At 42.9% G+C, this 18,041-nt stretch overlaps 1 protein-coding gene across 21 annotated transcripts in view; it reads left to right on the top strand.

Annotated features, from left to right (window-relative positions):
* Window positions 1–18,041, top strand: part of LOC147635085 (kinesin-like protein KIN-4A) — a 75,855-nt gene that overhangs the window by 39,260 nt on the left and 18,554 nt on the right. For 6 of the 21 annotated variants that reach the window (XM_086804361.1, XM_086804363.1, XM_086804360.1 and 3 more), the window contains exons 11-26: window positions 194–298; window positions 430–670; window positions 766–860; window positions 1,030–1,128; window positions 1,224–1,337; window positions 1,494–1,610; window positions 1,860–1,940; window positions 2,037–2,108; window positions 2,196–2,295; window positions 2,377–2,408; window positions 2,589–2,686; window positions 3,217–3,288; window positions 3,420–3,656; window positions 6,202–6,364; window positions 6,443–6,598; window positions 8,627–8,994. In XM_086804361.1, the coding sequence (XP_086660487.1) occupies window positions 194–298; window positions 430–670; window positions 766–860; window positions 1,030–1,128; window positions 1,224–1,337; window positions 1,494–1,610; window positions 1,860–1,940; window positions 2,037–2,108; window positions 2,196–2,295; window positions 2,377–2,408; window positions 2,589–2,686; window positions 3,217–3,288; window positions 3,420–3,656; window positions 6,202–6,364; window positions 6,443–6,598; window positions 8,627–8,830 (1,986 nt within the window). In that variant the 3' untranslated portion in view covers window positions 8,831–8,994. Of the gene's footprint in view, window positions 1–193; window positions 299–429; window positions 671–765; window positions 861–1,029; window positions 1,129–1,223; window positions 1,338–1,493; window positions 1,611–1,859; window positions 1,941–2,036; window positions 2,109–2,195; window positions 2,296–2,376; window positions 2,409–2,588; window positions 2,687–3,216; window positions 3,307–3,419; window positions 3,657–6,201; window positions 6,365–6,442; window positions 6,599–8,626; window positions 8,995–18,041 lie in introns of all 21 variants that reach the window. The other 15 variants (XM_086804355.1, XM_086804356.1, XM_086804357.1 and 12 more) reach the window with 10 other exon arrangements.

Genomic DNA, 18,041 nt, shown 5'->3' on the forward strand with positions numbered 1-18,041 from the left:
GTTTTTATGCATTATTTTAATCAGTATTTATGACTTGTACCCTTGAGATTGCAATTTTGTGCACAACGCGTTCTCGATGCCTTGGTGATTAATCTATCATATTTAAAACGTTTTTATGCATTATTTCAATCAGTATTTATGACTTGTACTCTTGAGTTTTTGTTGATTTGTCTCGATCAACTTTTTGTTGTAGATTGAAAGAGATGACTTGCGCCATAAACTTGACCTACTATGCAGTGGCAAGACTTGGGATGAGGTTGATGGCGATGATGGATATCAGGCATGCTATTTGAATGATGTAAGAATGTTTTCAATATATTTATCTTTACACTAGTATACTCCTTGAGCATTTGGTACACATTTTAGCCCTAGAAATGCCAAACTGAACCTGTAAGACTTTAGATCACCAAAGTAATCTTATGATTATAGAAGTCTGTACAGAGTGTAGAATTGCTGCATGCGTACACAACAAAGATTAAGGAGTTGGAATCCAATATACACCAGATTGAGAACGTCAAGTCACAGACTCTCATGTCGTCATCGCCACCACGACCATTTGTTAGGTGTATAAATGGCTCAGTTGTGCATAATGGGGACTATTTGGAGCTGCATGAAATTTATCCAAGAGATTTGGGACAGATGATCTCAAGTACACCTGAAGAAGGAGAAGGTTGGCCATGTTGGTTGTTTTTAAATTGGCAAATGCATGCATGTAGTGACTGCCTGGATGTTAATTAGACTATTATAACATGGCAATGGGAAAAGATGAAGCAGCTGCAGAAGAGTTGGATCACACACGTTTACAAGTATCTATGGACAAAGAGCTTCAGGAATTGAATGAAAGACTCCAAAAAAAAGAGGTATTTTTGGTCCTTGTGTACATAGAGTGTGTGAACAAAGTCAGACTTAAGAATGTACGGAATAATGAGCAACATGCTTGCTTAAGCTTGCAAGCTTTCTTTTGCATTCAAAGCACAGGGAGATGAGAGGTTATTGTGGTAACAATGGAGATTTGTGACATTCATTCAGGCTGAAATGAAGATGATTATCAAGCCTGATAATGCTGTGTTGAAGCAACAGTTTGAGAAGAAGCTGATGGAACTCGAAGAGGAAAAGAGAACTTTGGAAGTATTTATGTGACAGTCTCTTGATAATGGAGTTTTTTGGAACTTAGGGGTGAAGGTCAAAATGCTAACCCCCATGGTTTTTCATCTTTTGATCAGATGGAAAGGGATGAATTGCTGTTGGAAATCGAAAATCTTGCTTGTGTTTCGGATGAGCAGACTCAGAAAATGCAAGATGCATATGTTGAGAAGTTGAAGGATTTAGAGTCCCAGGTACGGTGTGACTAGGTCTTGAGTCCCAGGAAGCTTACACTCCTCACTGGGATAATGAAATTTGTGAAGTTGATATAAGGCATTGTGTGTCCTTGTCTTTGTGTATAATGAGATGTTGCATATTCTCTAAAAGACTACTGGTTGATTTGTTACTAGTTTGCAGAGCTGAAACAAAAGCAAGACAATCAAGCCCAGCTTCTTAAGCAAAAACTCCGTAGTGATGATGCAGCAAAACACTTGCAGGAGGAGATCCAGCGTATCAAATCACAAAAGGTACAAGGTTTACAAAACTAGTTGCTGAACCAATCACACGTGCACATGACATGCCTGTTTGCACGCAAACACATATATGCATGCATGTGCATGTGCGCATTCAAGCTGCTGGCTTGCATGTATGCACACGCACATCCGTTGTATTTTGTCTTGTTCTGGGTGACAGTCAACTGTACTAACTCAAAACAATAATCAGCAGAGAGTTTACCAGGATAACTTACTGTGGCGCGCTTGTTTGTTAAACTTCAGGTTCAGCTGCAGCATAGGATCAAACAAGAATCAGAATATTTTCGATATTGGAAAGTAGCCCGAGAAAAGGAGCTTTTGCAGGTGATTTGCATGACCTTTCTTGGTATCAACAAGACAAGTTTAGTGTTCTTTTGGGTGTGAATCAAGGTTCCCTCTTTGTGATATATGTGTAAACAGCTCAGGAAGGAGGGGCGTAAGAATGAACGTGAGATGCTCAAGCTCCAGGCTCTCAACCAACGTCAGAAAATGGTACAATCGTCTATGTTTCTACCCTCTCTCTGCTGCTTGTTATGTCGACTTAATTGAAACACTAAATGATGCTGCTTCTGCCAACAGGTTTTGCAGCGAAAAACAGAAGAGGCTGCATTGGCTACCCGTCGCTTAAAAGATCTCCTTGAAGCTCGCAAATTGTCTGCCAGAGAAAGTTCTAGTGCCGGTAATAGTTGAGACTTCTGAGTTTATAAGGTGAGAGGGAAGGAATGGTGAGTAGCTTTCTAAAGGGTATCATGTTTTACAGGGACTAATGCTGCCAATGGATCAGCTAAACAAGTATAAGCTCTTGTCCTTTCCCTGATATGAAAAAACACAGCATACTTGTGTGTCGTATGCTATGTTCAATTCACACTTGTATCAACACAACTAGCTTTCAGATGCTAAGGAAATGCGTTTGCCATTGTTCTTCTGAGACGTTTTCAAGAGTTTCTAATTTCTGCTTTATTATAATTCCAGATGAATAAAAAAATGTTACAGCAATCTGTAGATCAGGAATTGGAAGTTGCAGTGCATATTCATGAAGTTCGCAGCAATTATGAAAAGCAGACTGAATTGTAAGTAATTTCTGTTCATTGCATTTCAATTGTCAGCTGATGAGATCTCTCTCTCTCTCTACTGGAGGATGATGTTCCCCACATGCTTCATATTCTCATGTACTCCATGATGAGAGTCTCTTGTGCTTGTGCTTATACCCTATAAACTTCCCCATGATACTCTCAGAGACCTATGTTATTTTTACTTGTTTTGTTTTTCATTTCCATGACGAGACATACAATGGATCGCATTGTATCAGTTTGGTCTCATAGACCCACTGGGTCTTTAGGAGACGTTTAGTATAACTTTCTTTCTTTTCTAACGCATGCACGCACACAGAACATTTGATCGCACAACAGATCTTCTAACTGAAGGAATGCAATTCACTCTTCAAAATTTTCAATGCCTAGCCTCCAGCTTCATTTTAACTGTAGTCATTGGGTTCCAAAAGTTGAAGATATTCGGGTTGGTCTATTTAGGTAAGTGATTTAGTAAAGCTCTTAAAACACTGGACTAACCTATTCATGGATGCCTCTGAAAATGTGTATAGGAGGGATTCTTTGGCTAGAGAACTCGAGGAGTTTAGGCAAGAGGAGCAACAAAACATGCTAGAACCCGACAGGTGTCAGTTTGATGAGTGGTGAATAATTGCATTTTGTTTCATGAGCATGCTTCTCTGAAGATATGTCTTCCTACTTTGATGCTTACACTAATATTACATTATTTATTTTTGCATCCTTTCTTTGATTGCAGCCCCTCAGCTTCTGCCAATTCTTTGATCAAACCTGATGCTAGACGGGCAAGAGCTGAACTTCTGAAGAGTATGCTAGACAATTCTTCAAATGCATTGGTTGCAATGGCTTCAGAGCTCTCAGAGGCAGAGGAACGTGAACGCAGTTGTATTGGCCCTGGTCGCTGGCAACAGTTGCGAACTATGGCGGACGCAAAAGGCTTGCTTCAGTATATCTTCAATACAGCTGTAGATGCCAGGTTACATTGAATTCCACTATTCATCAATGTGTATCTTTATTGCGGGGCTTCATGAATATGAATTTATGTATGCATGTTTGTGCATGCATGTGTGTGTGTGTGTGTGTGTGTGTGTTAGATGGCTCTTGGACGCACTCTTTCTCTGATCTCCAAGATGAATGCCAGAATTACTTCCAGAAATTATTCTCCGCTCCTAGTTCCCCATCAATTCAAATGACTGAGGCTAGGACTGAATTTCTCCAATATGTTTCTGGAATAGTGGAAATGGATGATGCTCTTACCTTGGAGAGACCTTTTACTGACACAGAACTTGATAATGCATTGTTCCACCTTAGCAAATATAAGTCCCCTGGCTGGGATGGCCTTACGGTGGAATTTTATATTTCTTTTTGGGATGATTTGAAAGAAGTCCTCTTGCAAATGATCAATGTTGCCTGGCAAAAAAATCAGTTGCCGCACTCTTGGAAGCATGGCATAGTCAAACTTGTGCCCAAAAAACATCTGTGTGACCATATGTCAGATTGGAGGCCTATTACTTTGATGCCTGTAGTTTACAAACTCATTACCAAAATGATTGTGCATAGGCTTCACAGGATACTGGATGCGGGACTTCATCCTCATCGGATCTTCCAAAGACTTCAACATAAACTGGAATACTTGAAGATTTCTACTTGGCCTCTTCATGTCAGGCTCAGAATAGTACAGTCCATTGTAATGTCCTATGTCCAGTTCTATTTGCCTTTGTTGCATTGGTCCTCCGGGGATATTTCAGCCTTTATGTCTCAAGCTATGGAGATGTTATGGAGGACAAAAACTGCTGTGAAAGCATTGAGACTGATGAAGATGGAAATGGTGTGCTCTCCTAGGATGCATGGTGGAGTTAATGTCCTCAATATAAGATATCATGTACTTGCAAGGAAGGCGACTATGCTGCATACTTTTTTCCGCCAACAATAGCCATGGCCTTGTATGCTAGCATCCATGTGTGTCAACATGAGGACTTGTGCTTATGGTCATTGGATTACTGATCATTGGGAGATTGTCATTGGGAGATTTGTAGGGAAGATACCTGGCTGTCCTTTCTCTACTGCTTGGATACTTGATTGGAAACAAGTACTTTCTAAGGTCAAATGGGCTCCTGATAATTGCTCGGGGACAAACTCAATGAGGAAAGAAAGTATTCATTGGAGTGCCATCTTTGACATTCCACTCGCTTTACAGGAACCTGTTCGGGCATACAATCTCATGAAATTGGGAATTAGATACATACATGATGTGGTAGATGATCAGGGCTATGTCTTATCTTTTCCTTAGGCCACTCCTTCCTATGCATTGGGAATGCATCATAGGTCTATATGGAAGAAAATTGCTGATTTATTACATCCTTTTCTACCTGTTCCTCCTGTGGCTGACACAGACAGGCTTACGGATTGGCAATTGCAACCCTCTGCTACATGCACTCATCCTGTTCCTCTTCCCGCCTTAACCTCCATCAAAGCTTACAGGCTTCTTCAGCCTGCTCCTTGGATTCAGCAACATGCTAATTCTCTGTGGCATATAAGGAAGCCCCTCTCCTGGTGGCGGAAGAATCTCGGGATGTTATGGAAGTGTAAACTGCCATTGAAACAAAGACTTTTTCTTTGGAGATGTATGACAGGCACATTGTCAGTGGGGGTCACACTTGCTAAACGTCGCATTGCACCATCCACATGTTTAAGATGTCAGGCTCCTTCAGAGACTGTTCTTCATTTGCTTTGGCACTGCCCGTGTTCTAGGATCCTCCTCAGGAGAATTTCAGATTATCTTCGGCTCCGTTTCCCGAGTCACAGATTTGGGAAACATTTCTGGCTCTTTGGCAGATTTATGAGGTCTTTGTCTCAATACTCACTATTTCTCTCTTGGGTGAGATATTGGGCTCTTTGGACAATTTGGAGTGAGCATAATTTGGCATACTTGGGTCGGCAGATTCACAAGTCATATGAATCTTTCCGAGCCTCATTGCGGCAATCCTTATATGATGCCTGCCATGAGGGTGATATGGATGCTTCTTGCATAGAGCTTTTCTTTTTATGTTTCTGATCTTTGGGATACTCTCCATTTCGGAGACCTCCCATCATGTAAATTTATGAGCATATAAATATACTGCATTTGGTATTACCAAAAAAAGAAAGTGTGTGTGTGTCGATTGATTCTCCCAGAAGCATTGTTTTCTGATTATCTCTGGGGAATCCATCAAACCGCAAAATGGTGGAAGCAAAATTTCGATTGATTCTCCTAGAATCATGGCTTTCTAATTATCTTTGGGGAATCCATCAAACCACAAAATGGTTTTTCATTGTTTGTAGATGTATATCATAGTGAAGATCTCTCTTTCAAGGCTTCATTCTGTACATTAATATAGACTATTTTTACCGAAGAAGTGTGTGTGTGTGTGCACACATCTGTCTATGTCCATGTTCGCGTGTACTTATTTTTCCTAGATAAACATTTTTTTTCAACACGGTACTATATGACAGTTCATATAACAATGAATATTTTTTTCCAGATGCCAACTTTGGGAAAAGGACACGGAGAATAAAGAGTTGAAGGAAAATCTCGGCAAACTAACAGAGATGTTGAAGCAGAGTGAGGCTCACAGAAGAGAAGTTTATCGACAACAACGTCTAACAGAGCAGGCCATTGCGAAAGCTATTGCAACATCCACTCAGGTTAGGAATGGTGAAAGCATTTGTTGCAAATCCGTTGCATAGAAGTCTATGTGTGACGGTCTATGCATACATTTTCAGGTTGGTTCAGAAATTTCAAGGGCACGTGGGATTGAGCAGGTTTCAGTGAGTCTCTCTCATTTACAAGGCCTCGATTCTCATGAACTGTACTCAGCTCACAACCACTATGACTTGTTTTCCACTGCAAGCAGGGGGTCTCAGTATGAACTTAAAAAGGCATGCTCAGACTTGACTTTCTTATTTTCCATTTGTCTATTTTATGAGACAACGGTTGTAGTCAAGCAAGCATTTCTGCGTACAGATTAATGCTGTGAAAATTTTGAAATGAAAAAAACCCTTGGCTGTGGGATTTTCATGCAACTATGTGTGTCTCCTCCTCATATGGCTCTCTAGCTAGACGTCAATTGACATTCTGGAAAAAATAAGTGAGTGTTTGGCCATGGTCCTCTTTCCTCCTTTGCCCCTCTCACGAGTCTTCCTCTGTGTCTTTATTTCATGCAAGTGCCACACATTCTGGTTCTTGCTACTCCATAATTTGGCAAAGAAGACCAAATCCCTTTCTATACAGGCAGTGGAAGCTGCTTCCGATCTCTTGCTAATCCCTAACCCTAACATGGGTTAGTACATGCCCCTAGCTGCAGGTTAACCTAATCGTAGGCCTGTCCGGACGTAACACCACTCCACTCATAACTCTTACTTATATAGCTTTTTCCAATAAAAGCAATACTTATGGGATTATTCACTTAAGAGTTATTTATAAGCCTTGACCCTTATAATCAGCATGTTGTCCTAATCCCTGGTCCTTAAGCCCCATATTACGTCGGCTAACCCTATGGTTAGCATTAGGTACATAACAATAGGCGGTTGAGTTTGTTGCTGTAAAGACAGACGAAGATGGCTCTTCTTCAATGGAGCGCTATGCTTGTGTGAATTGAAGTATCTACTAAAAACGATTGTGATCCCTTCCTTCGCATCACCTTCATCGATTTGTGTAAGAGTGCTATTAAGGCTTATAATAATCTTATATATGCCAGAGGAAAGAAAAAGAAAGGAGAAGGCACTAAGTACAAGGTGACATGCATTCCAGTGGGACCTACAGTTGAGAATGATGTCAAAGTGCTTGAGGGAAAAATGAAGATCACTATCAAAGACATGGGAGAGTTGGGAAAGGTCCCAACAAAGTTAAACCCTTGATTATCAAATTTAGAGGTGGAGGGGCTTAGAGGCTTGCCTTGAAGTCTTAAACAATAGATTAAATTTAAAAGGAACCCTCATCCATGCCAATGAGGATTTCACTTAGCTTCACGTAGAGAAAAGGAAAAATGCATGATCAAGGTTTAATAAGAAGGGACAAAGGAAAACATGCTAGTGGTCTTGCAATCTTTCCCTCGTAAAACTAAGATAACAGCTAGATCTCTTGCAAGTCACACTTGTGAGAATTAGTGGTATAATGAGATGAATGCAGAGATAATTGGGAATAACTAACAATCTATCATAAGTGGCAATATGCCATCAAAGCTGCCAAAAAAGTAAGGAAGAGGATGATTTTTTTGAGAATGTAGGAGAATTGCACGATAAATCTCCTCGTGAGTGATGACTCTTAAGGGATGTTGGAAAATTCTTTCTGAATGTGTTTCTCCACATCTATTACACACCCTAAGGTGTAGAGCACATGTGCAAAAGCATTGCTTGATGTCAACTGCCACTTGATCTTTCACACTTTCCAAGGCCTTCAATCTCCTACTTGTTTACTACAGCGTATGTAAGGGATGCAATAAAAAATCTTTAGATCCAAGGATGATGGACTGCAAATTGAATTTTTTGACCATGGTTAGAAGGTCCTTGCACCATTGCTGGCTAGACTATTCAAGCAATATGTTAATCGCACATATATGACATGCTAAGTTCATGAGCGCCTGTGACTCAATCAGTGCTGTTGAATATTTGAAGTTTGCATAATTTGATCAAGGTGAATGTACAATATTATTTTTATTGGGGTGCATGCTCACCCTCTTTTTTTGTAGCACTTGTGTTTATACATGTTTATTGTCTTTCTAAACCCCTCATACCTCTTAGCTAACTTCATGAAAAAATGTGCTTATGCATGAGTGTATGCATGACTGTAATCATCGTCTCTAAGACATAGCGTACAGGTAGACATTTGTAATTTGTCCATCCTTATCATGCAATATTGTTGGTCAATGTTGTTGCAATGTAATTTACGATTCAATGTTGTTGTTGCAGCTTACCCCTAGAGGGACACGCATCGGTGCGAAACAAAGTCATGCACAAGTAGGCAAGCTGTTGAGGTGGAAGAGGAGCCATGAGAGGTGGCTTTTACAATTTAAGTGGAAGTGGCAAAAGCCGTGGCGCTTGTCAGAATGGATTAGGCATGGCGATGAATCCTTAACTAGAGCAAGGCCATCTAGGTTTGCAAGCACAATATAATTCAGGTAACACGACAAGATCCTTGAATCTAGGAGGAGATGCAAAGGAAGGGCTGCAGGAGGATCCTTTACACTCAACAATGAACATTGGAAGCGCCCCAGTGAAGGGGTCTACTAGGTCCATTTTGCAGCCATGGATATTGGAGCTGTTTGGAAGAGGATAAGGTTAGTTTATTGTTAAGAAATGAGGAGTTATACATGCTTCTTTGTATTCATCAAGGTGTGTGTGTGAGAGAGAGAGAGAGAGAGAGACACGATGATGTTGATGACATACATGCATACATACATACAAATACATATATACACATATATGTATATGTATGTATGTATGTATGTATAGAGAGAGAAAGAGATGTACATATATATATATATATGTGTGTGTGTGGAGAGATCTGCCTGCGCCGCTCGCTTCTGTGGCCTGCCTGTGCAGCACCGCCCGCTGCTTGCTGCCCTGTGGTTTTTCTGCAGTGCCGGCCTCCTGTCCTTCTGCAATGCTGGTCGTCCTCTCGTCTACTGTTTCTTCAGTGTTGACTGTCCTGCCTCCTGCCACCGCCAGATGCTACCTCTGCAGCCTTGCGTGTTAGCCGCCTGTCCCCTGCTCCCTCTCCTGTTGTTCAATATTTCTTTCTTTTGTTCCTTCTAGGTGCAACTCTGTGTGTGTGTGTGTGTGTGAGAGAGAGAGAGAGAGAGAGAGAGAGAGAGAGTCGTATTTCAATCATGGCTTCAGGTTTGGATTTTTGTACATATGCTCGAAAAGAAAGACCCGCAGATGCTAAGTGTCGCCTATCAGAGCCTGCATCACAAGATGATGAACTTACTATGGAAGCTCAGTACGTCTTTGACACCCTTAAGGATGACTTTCAGCAGTCACGACAGGAATGGGGCAAACCGGTTCCAGAGGTCACGTACAAATTGAAATTGCCGTCCTTCGGGAATTTGTCTCAAACTGCAGTTATAATTTTCTTTCCAGGAAGAATCCCAGCGACCAGTGATGTCGCGCAGTGGATTAAGTCCATCCTTGGAGGATGCTTTGTAGAGGGAGTGTATTTTGCTTCCAGAGGCTTTTATGAGGTGCATTTATCAGATGCTTCGTGCAAGCAGAGGCTTCTTGAATTCTCTCCCCTGTTTTACATGTGCTTATATTGCAGGTGGATATTGCTAAGGCATTTGACACTGTTCAATGGGATTTTATCTCTCAAATCATGACCACGTTGGGCTTTGGTCCCAAGATGGCAAATGCAGTTTACTGGCTTTATTCTGGCTCTACTTCTCAGTGCATTCTTGGGGGTCATCTGTCTCGGTCATGGACATTGGGTCGATCAGTTAGACAGGGCTGTCCTCTTAGTGCTCTCTTCTATGCCATTGCGACCCATCCCCTTTTAATGTATCTTGATCATCTTACAAACACAGGACAGATGACTGGTCTTAAAATCCCTGGAGCTGAATCTTTTTTGGCACAAGCATATGCTGATGATTCCTTCTTTATGCCACAGAATTCTTCCCGGGAAGTTCAAATGCTTATGACCACTCTTTCATTGTGTGGCTTGGCAGCGGGATTGCATGTCAATTTTGACAAATCTAAATTACTTCCCCTGAAACAATGTGACTGGCATTCTATTCTTTGGCCGGGTCAGGTGGTGCATTCCAAAGATGTAGTCAGGCATTTGGGATATCCCATAGGATGGCATATCACCAGGAAGCAGCAGCTAAAATGGATCTTCCAAAGACTTCAACATAAACTGGAATACTAGAAGATTTCTACTTGGCCTCTTCATGTCAGGCTCAGAATAGTACAATCCATTGTAATGTCCTATGTCCAGTTCTATTTGCCTTTGCTGCATTGGTCCTCCAGGGATATTTCAGCCTTTATGTCTCAAGCTATGGAGATGTTATGGAGGACAAAAACTGTCGTGAAAGCATTGAGACTGATGAAGATGGAAATGGTGTGCTCTCCTAGGATGCATGGTGGACTTAATGTCCTCAATATAAGATATCATGTACTTGCAAGGAAGGCAACTATGCTGCATACTTTTTTCTGCCAACAACAGCCATGGACTTGTATGCTAGCATCCATGTGTGTCAACATGAGGACTTGTGCTTATGGTCATTGGATTACTGATCATTGGGAGGTTGTCATTGGGAGATTTGTAGGGAAGATACCTGGCTGTCCTTTCTCTACTGCTCTGATACTTGATTGGAAACAAGTACTTTCTAAGGTCAAATGGGCTCCTGATAATTGCTCGGGGACAAACTCAATGAGGAAAGAAAGTATTCATTGGAGTGCCATCTTTGACATTCCACTCGCTTTACAGGAACCTGTTCGGGCATACAATCTCATGAAATTGGGAATTAGATACATACATGATGTGGTAGATGATCAGGGCTATGTCTTATCTTTTTCCCAAGCCACTGCTTCCTATGCATTGGGAATGCATCATAGGTCTATATGGAAGAAAATTGTTGATTTATTACATCCTTTTCTACCTGTTTCTCCTGTGGTGGCTGACACAGATAGGCTTATGGATTGGCAATTGCAACCCTCTGCTACATGCACTCATCCTGTTCCTCTTCTCGCCTTAACCTCCATCAAAGCTTACAGGCTTCTTCAGCCTGCTCCATGGATTCAGCAACATGCTAATTCTCTGTGGCATATAAGGAAGCCCCTCATGGTGGCGGAAGAATCTCGGGATGTTATGGAAGTGTAAAATGCCATTGAAACAAAGACTTTTTCTTTGGAGATGTATGACAGGCACATTGTCAGTGGGGGTCGCACTTGCTAAACGTCGCATTGCACCATCCACATGTTTAAGATGTCAGGCTCCTTCAAAGACTGTTCTTCATTTGCTTTGGCACTGCCCGTGTTCTAGGATCTTCCTTAGGAGAATTTCAGATTATCTTCGGCTCCGTTTCCCGAGTCACAGATTTGGGAAACATTTCTGGCTCTTTGGCAGATTTATGAGGTCTTTGTCTCAATACTCACTATTTCTCTCTTGGGTGAGATATTGGGCTCTTTGGACAATCTGGAGTGAGCATAATTTGGCATACTTGGGTTGGCAGATTCACAAGTCATTATGAATCTTTCCGAGCCTCATTGCGGCAATCCTTATATGATGCCTGCCATGAGGATGGTATGGATGCTTCTTGCATAGAGCTTTTCTTTTTATGTTTCTGATCTTTGGGATACTCTGCATTTCGGAGACCTCCCATCATGTAAATTTATGAGCATATAAATATACTGCACTGGATATTACCAAAAAGAAAGTGTGTGTGTGCCGAGATACTTGATCTAAGGAGAGGGCAACACTTCAACTGATTAGCATACATGGATCTACCTGATATACATTTTTCAGTATTTTCCAGTATTTTCTACTCAGTATCATCTCGGAGTCTGACAGTTCTGTTCTTATAACTATAGGACAATCAGTTTATTGTACTTTTTAGTCTCATTTAGTTGTTCTCTTTGATGAGACACCTTCAGATGTACTCTCCGTTTTGGTCTCATAGGCCATTATGGCCTCTTAGAGACGTTAATATATTATTTGATTTCTCTCTATATATATGTATGTATATACATATAAGTATGCGCGCGCGCGCGCACGCGCGCGCACACACACACACACACACACACGTACATATATACATACATACATATGTATATGTATATGTATATGTATACATATATACATATGCATATGTATACATATACGTATGCATGTATGTATACATATATGTATACATACATGCATACGTATATGTATACATATGCATATGTATATATGTATATACATACATGCATACGTATATGTATACATATGCATATGTATATATGTATACATATACATATACATATGCATATGTATACATATACGTATGCATGTATGTATACATATATATGTATACATGCATACGTATATGTATACATATGCATATGTATATATGTGTATACATATACATATACATATACATATGTATATGTATATGTATACATATATATATACATATACATATACATATATATGTATACATATACATATACATATATATGTATACATATACATATACATATACATATATATATGTATATGTATATGTATACATATACATATACATATACATGTACATGTACACTCTCCCTTCCATAATCCATCGTGCCTAAGCCTGTCAATCCCGCATGGGATCGTTTCACCATAGTGCTTGGACCCTCCACTGCTGGTTTGGGGAAAGCGTTGGAAATGCTGGTATTGCAACTTTGAAGGGAATAGTACCATCACTCAAGTGCTTTTTCACATGGCAAAGTTGGGAGGAGGTGGAATCTCCGGGTGTAAATCCATTCCACAAGCCATTGCCAATGAAGTGATTAGGGAGAACTCTGTTTTGCAAGCGGAGAACACAAGGGCAAGCCAACCTCTTAGACAACGAGAGCTTGAGGAAGAGAGACGCATGCCCTTTTAGGCGTCTGGTAGTGCGAGTGTCAATATCGGGAAAGGATCGGGGTCAAGCTCCCAATCAAAGTGACCACGACATCCCTCCGACGATGCCAGCTAGAGGGCTTGTACAACCCACTTTACATGCCACTCAAAACATGAAGGCCTATGTCAAAGAGTGGCAACGAGTGGCGGAGATCAAGATTACACGCACCATCATTGAGTGCAATCTCTCTTTTCATGTTCTTCAAACCCCACAATGGAAGAGGATGGTCAAGGCCATTGCTGCCACCTTGCTACAAGTGGTTCCCATTCCACCACCATGACCAGAGGAGGCATTAGTGTGGCGAGTCGAGGCTGCGAGATTAGACGGGGAGGAGATCGACCACCCATCTAGACATATCGTCAATGGAGCTCTGCTAGCTCTTCTACTTATGTTGCGGATGAGGACGCATCACCCTGTCAGGATGCAGCCCTTGAGGATGTAGGTGTTCGGAGCCTCGAGTATGATGATGATGGCAATCACATGTCAGAATCACATGTCAGATGGGCATTTTCATTTTGAATCTAGTGAGGAGCCTTCTCCTAGTAGCGATGAGAGTGAGGCTGCTAGTGGTAGATCCGATAGTTCAAACTTTGAGTGATGTATGGAGCCTGGTCCCTGGGGCATGAATCTTTTTGACCATGTGGCATGCATGAATCTTTTTGATGTTCCCTCTTCAATGATGAATCATGAATCTATTATCTACTCACTTTTTTGACCGTTCAATCATGCTTAATTTCTTTAAAAATTAATGGTCTAGACTCTGCTGTCTAATGTCTTGAAAGTTGACTGTCTCTCTCCACACAGAGGTTGAGACGGAGGAGCATTACATATGCCGCTACCGAGTATACTATGAGATTCACGGGAGGTTTCACTATCTATTTCGTGAGGGATTTGGTCTTGTAACGCGCGGAAGCTCTGGGAGTCTTTCTTTTAGCCCTAAACACTCCTGGAAACCATCTGATGCAAAACGCAGATATAGAGAGAGAGTAGAGAGAGAGAGATGTGCTGGAAATTCAGTATATTTCATATAGTACAAAAAGGGTACTTTGCTACAGCCCTAGGCTGCCTTCATAAAAAGGTGGTAAACACCCTAGATCTGGTCCCTACTTGGACCCCTAAGACCCAATCCCTAGAGGATTGAATGAATCTTTAAAGGAGCCTCTTGTGCTAGTTATAGTTCTTTGGACTTTATGGAGAACTGGCCGACTGCTTGGTCGGCCAGTTGATTGGACAAATAAATCATGTTTTGATGCGCTTGTAGACCCTTTGCCATATCCTGATGCATTTCAGCCGCCATGCTCTCTGGTACAGCCGACAGAGCCTGTGTCCAGAAAACAGTACCCCCTTTTCCAGGCAGCCGACAGCATCCTCTTCTTGTTTTCCCCAAGCCTTGCTCCACACTGCCCAAAGCACCTGTGCTCCAATCTCTGATCCTATCTGGCTGCCTCTTCTGGATCAGCGTCTGAAGATTGTCCATGGCATTGATCATGCACATGACATCCCCCTCTGCTAAACTTGATGACGGGAATCCAACCTGCTCTTGGATGACTGTCATCATCCCAATCCTTTTCCCGAAGTTCCTCTATCATCCATCCATCCCTGGCAAACCCTTTTCTCTGAAATCCCAGCCCGGTCTCCAAACTACTCTGTCTCAGAATAAGATCTATGCATCTGTTCCATCTAGTCCACAATCCATTCCTGCCCTGACTCTGAACACTGTCTTGGTCTTCATTCCTGAGAAATGAGTCTGGCACTTTCACATCACCCCTTGGAGGATAAACCTCCCTTGGGACCGTTGCCTGAGAACCTATCTGGCTCACAGGACTGCCATCCCCTTTGGCACTATGGAACACCACCAACAAACCTCCTGGGAGTTCTTCCCGGTTTTGTGCTCCTTGCCTTGGGCTTCGTTTCCGTGTACTTTCCTGTACCTTGGACCTGTACACCATCATATGGGACTGAGTCAGTGTTTAGCTTTGCTGAGCCTGATGCTCTGATACCAATGTAACGCGCGGAAGCTCTGGGAGTCGTTCTTTCAGCCCTAAACACTCCTTGAAACCATCTGATGCAAAACGCAGATATAGAGAGAGAGTAGAGAGAGAGAGAGGTGCTGGAAATTCAGTATGTTTCATATAGTACAAAAATGGTACTTTGCTACAGCCCTAGGCTGCCTTCATAAAAAGGTGGTAAACACCCTAGATCTGGTCCCTACTTGGACCCCTAAGACCCAATCCCTAGAGTATTGAATGAATCTTTCAAGGAGCCTCTTGTGCTATTTATAGTTCTTTTGACTTTATGGAGAACTGGCCGACTGCTGGTCGGCCAGTTGATTGGACAAATAAATCATGTTTTGATGCGCTTGTAGTCCCTTTGCCATATCCTGATGCGTTTCAGCCGCCATGCTCTCTGGTACAACCGACAGAGCGTGTGTCCAGCCAACAGTACCCCCTTTTCCAGGCAGCCGACATCATCCTCTTCTTGTTTTCCCCAAGCCTTGCTCCACACTGCCCAAAGCACCTGTGCTCCAATCTCTGATCCTATCTGGTTTATAGTCTTTTTCTGGCTGCCTCTTTTGGATCAGCGTCTGAAGATTGTCCATGGCATTGATCATGCACATGACAGGTCCACTCTCCAGGATCATTGACCTCCAAGACCAGCATTGCCTAGGCCTCTTCCTGCTTGAGCTCCGCAGACACAAGGACACCTTCTTGAGAGAGCTTCGGCCCCATCCACCCTGCCCCCTCCCTCGCCAGCCAACCATCAGCAGTTTCTTCTGGACCCAGGAGGTGGAGGACACTGACATAGTGGATCTTGTGGACCCTCCACGACCAACCTCGCCCGAGAGGAGTTACCTCAGACCAAGCCTCTGCACTCCAACGTGCCCGACGCCCTCGACCCCCTCGTCGGCCACAATCACCTCATCAGCTCTCCAGATCCAGGACATGCTCCACCGCCATCGAGCTACCTTTCCACGCAACATAGCTGAGGGAGACCTCTCGGCCATACTCGTCAGCCCCATGCTTGACATTTTGGAGAGTGGTATACCATCTACTCGGAGCTGATGTTGCTCCCATGTTTTTATGTTCTTAGTATTCCATGATGAGTTTCCATGGACAGTTTTGTATCACCCCAGTGAGATAGCTATATTTATGTTTTCTTTCTGTTTTATTTTCCATTCCATGATGAGATATGCCATGGACATTATTGTATCGCGTTGGTCTCATAGGCCCATTGGGTCTTTAGTAGACGCTTAATATATCTTTCTTTCTTTCTCTCTCTCTCTCTCTCTCTCTCTCTCTAATAATCTATATATATATGTAATATAACAGACACCTCTAACACGCATCTAACATCTCTAGAAAATATGAGTCTTTTGGGGCGCGTATCAAACGTCTCTGTTGACACCTCTAACAACCGTGGGGACTGTTTGAATTTGAGGTCAGTGAAGAAGACTTTGGAGGCGGCATCAATGCCGTGGTTGTGGCCGCTAGGCGGATGCTAAATCGGCGGACTCCCTGTGGGGATCGGTGAGGCAAAGATCAGCGTTGTCTTGGAGATGGAGGGCATCGAAGAAGACTAGAAGCGAGTATGGTCATGACTCAGCTTGCTCGATGAAACCCCGGACGCTGGCATCATCGAAAGCGGATGACACCGTTGGATGGGCGCGACTGCAAGTTGAGAAGCTTAGAGACTTGATCAGTGTTGGAATCTCTGATGCATGGCACAGTAAGGGCGGTGAGAAGAAGAAGGGCCACCACCAATACACTGCTTGCTCCATTCCGCGGCGAGAAGAAGAAGCACTGTAGCTACCTGCAAGCTCAGATTGCGCTTGCTTTTGCCTGTAAAACCTCATGCTCCTCCTTACACTGGAGTGGGGGAGCACGAGGAGCTGCCACATGGCCAAGCCCTTGCTTGGCCACGTGGCTGTTCCCAGCAAATTGGTGGCAGATCACATGCCCACTATGGCCTGTTTTCACCATGTGCATATTGATCAGCTTTCAAAAACACATGGAACCCAATACTTGCCTTGGTTTGTAGGAGACAGAGAACATGGTCAGGGTCCCTATGCATGGTTTGCCATGGCCACCATGCCATATGCATGTTGTGGCTGGACATAACAGCCTGTTGGGTGGTCTGCTGCCACTCACGCGCCGGATGCCCACCCTAAACTCCCCGTTCTCACCTCTGTAGCCACAGCATCAAGAAGGGGGAAAAAAAGAGCGGGTGATGGAACATGAAAAAAAAGTTGGTAAATTGCGCTGAGTATGCAATTGATGACACAGCAGAGTAGTATTTGAGAAGGCAGGCCGGAGTTTGGAAGCTGTTTGCAGCTTCCAAACTGAGTATGCGATTGACGACACAACAGAGTAGTGAAGAAAGGAGAAAGATGAAGCCCATGGAAGCAACCTGCAGATCCTGCTGAGTACGCGATTGATGACATGGCAGAGTAGTATTTGAGAAGGCAGGCTGGAGTTTGGAAGCTGTTCGCAGCTTCCAAACTGAGTATGCGATTGACGACACAACAGAGTAGCGAAGAAAGGAGAAAGATGAAGCCCATGGAAGCAACCTGCAGATCCTGCTTAACCCTAAACCCAACCCTAACCTGCTCACCCTGTTCCATGTGGCCCTGTGGGAAGTACCAGACCCTCTCTCCTGGAACTGGCACATCGACTAGAGGTGCTGTGCATGCCTGCCATAGCTGTCTCCTGCAACACCATCACTCAACAAAAAGCTTCAAATGG

Source organism: Cibotium barometz, chromosome 10 (genome assembly GCF_041138505.1).
Source record: "Cibotium barometz isolate CiBa-2024 chromosome 10, ASM4113850v1, whole genome shotgun sequence".
Lineage (NCBI taxonomy): Eukaryota > Viridiplantae > Streptophyta > Polypodiopsida > Cyatheales > Cibotiaceae > Cibotium > Cibotium barometz.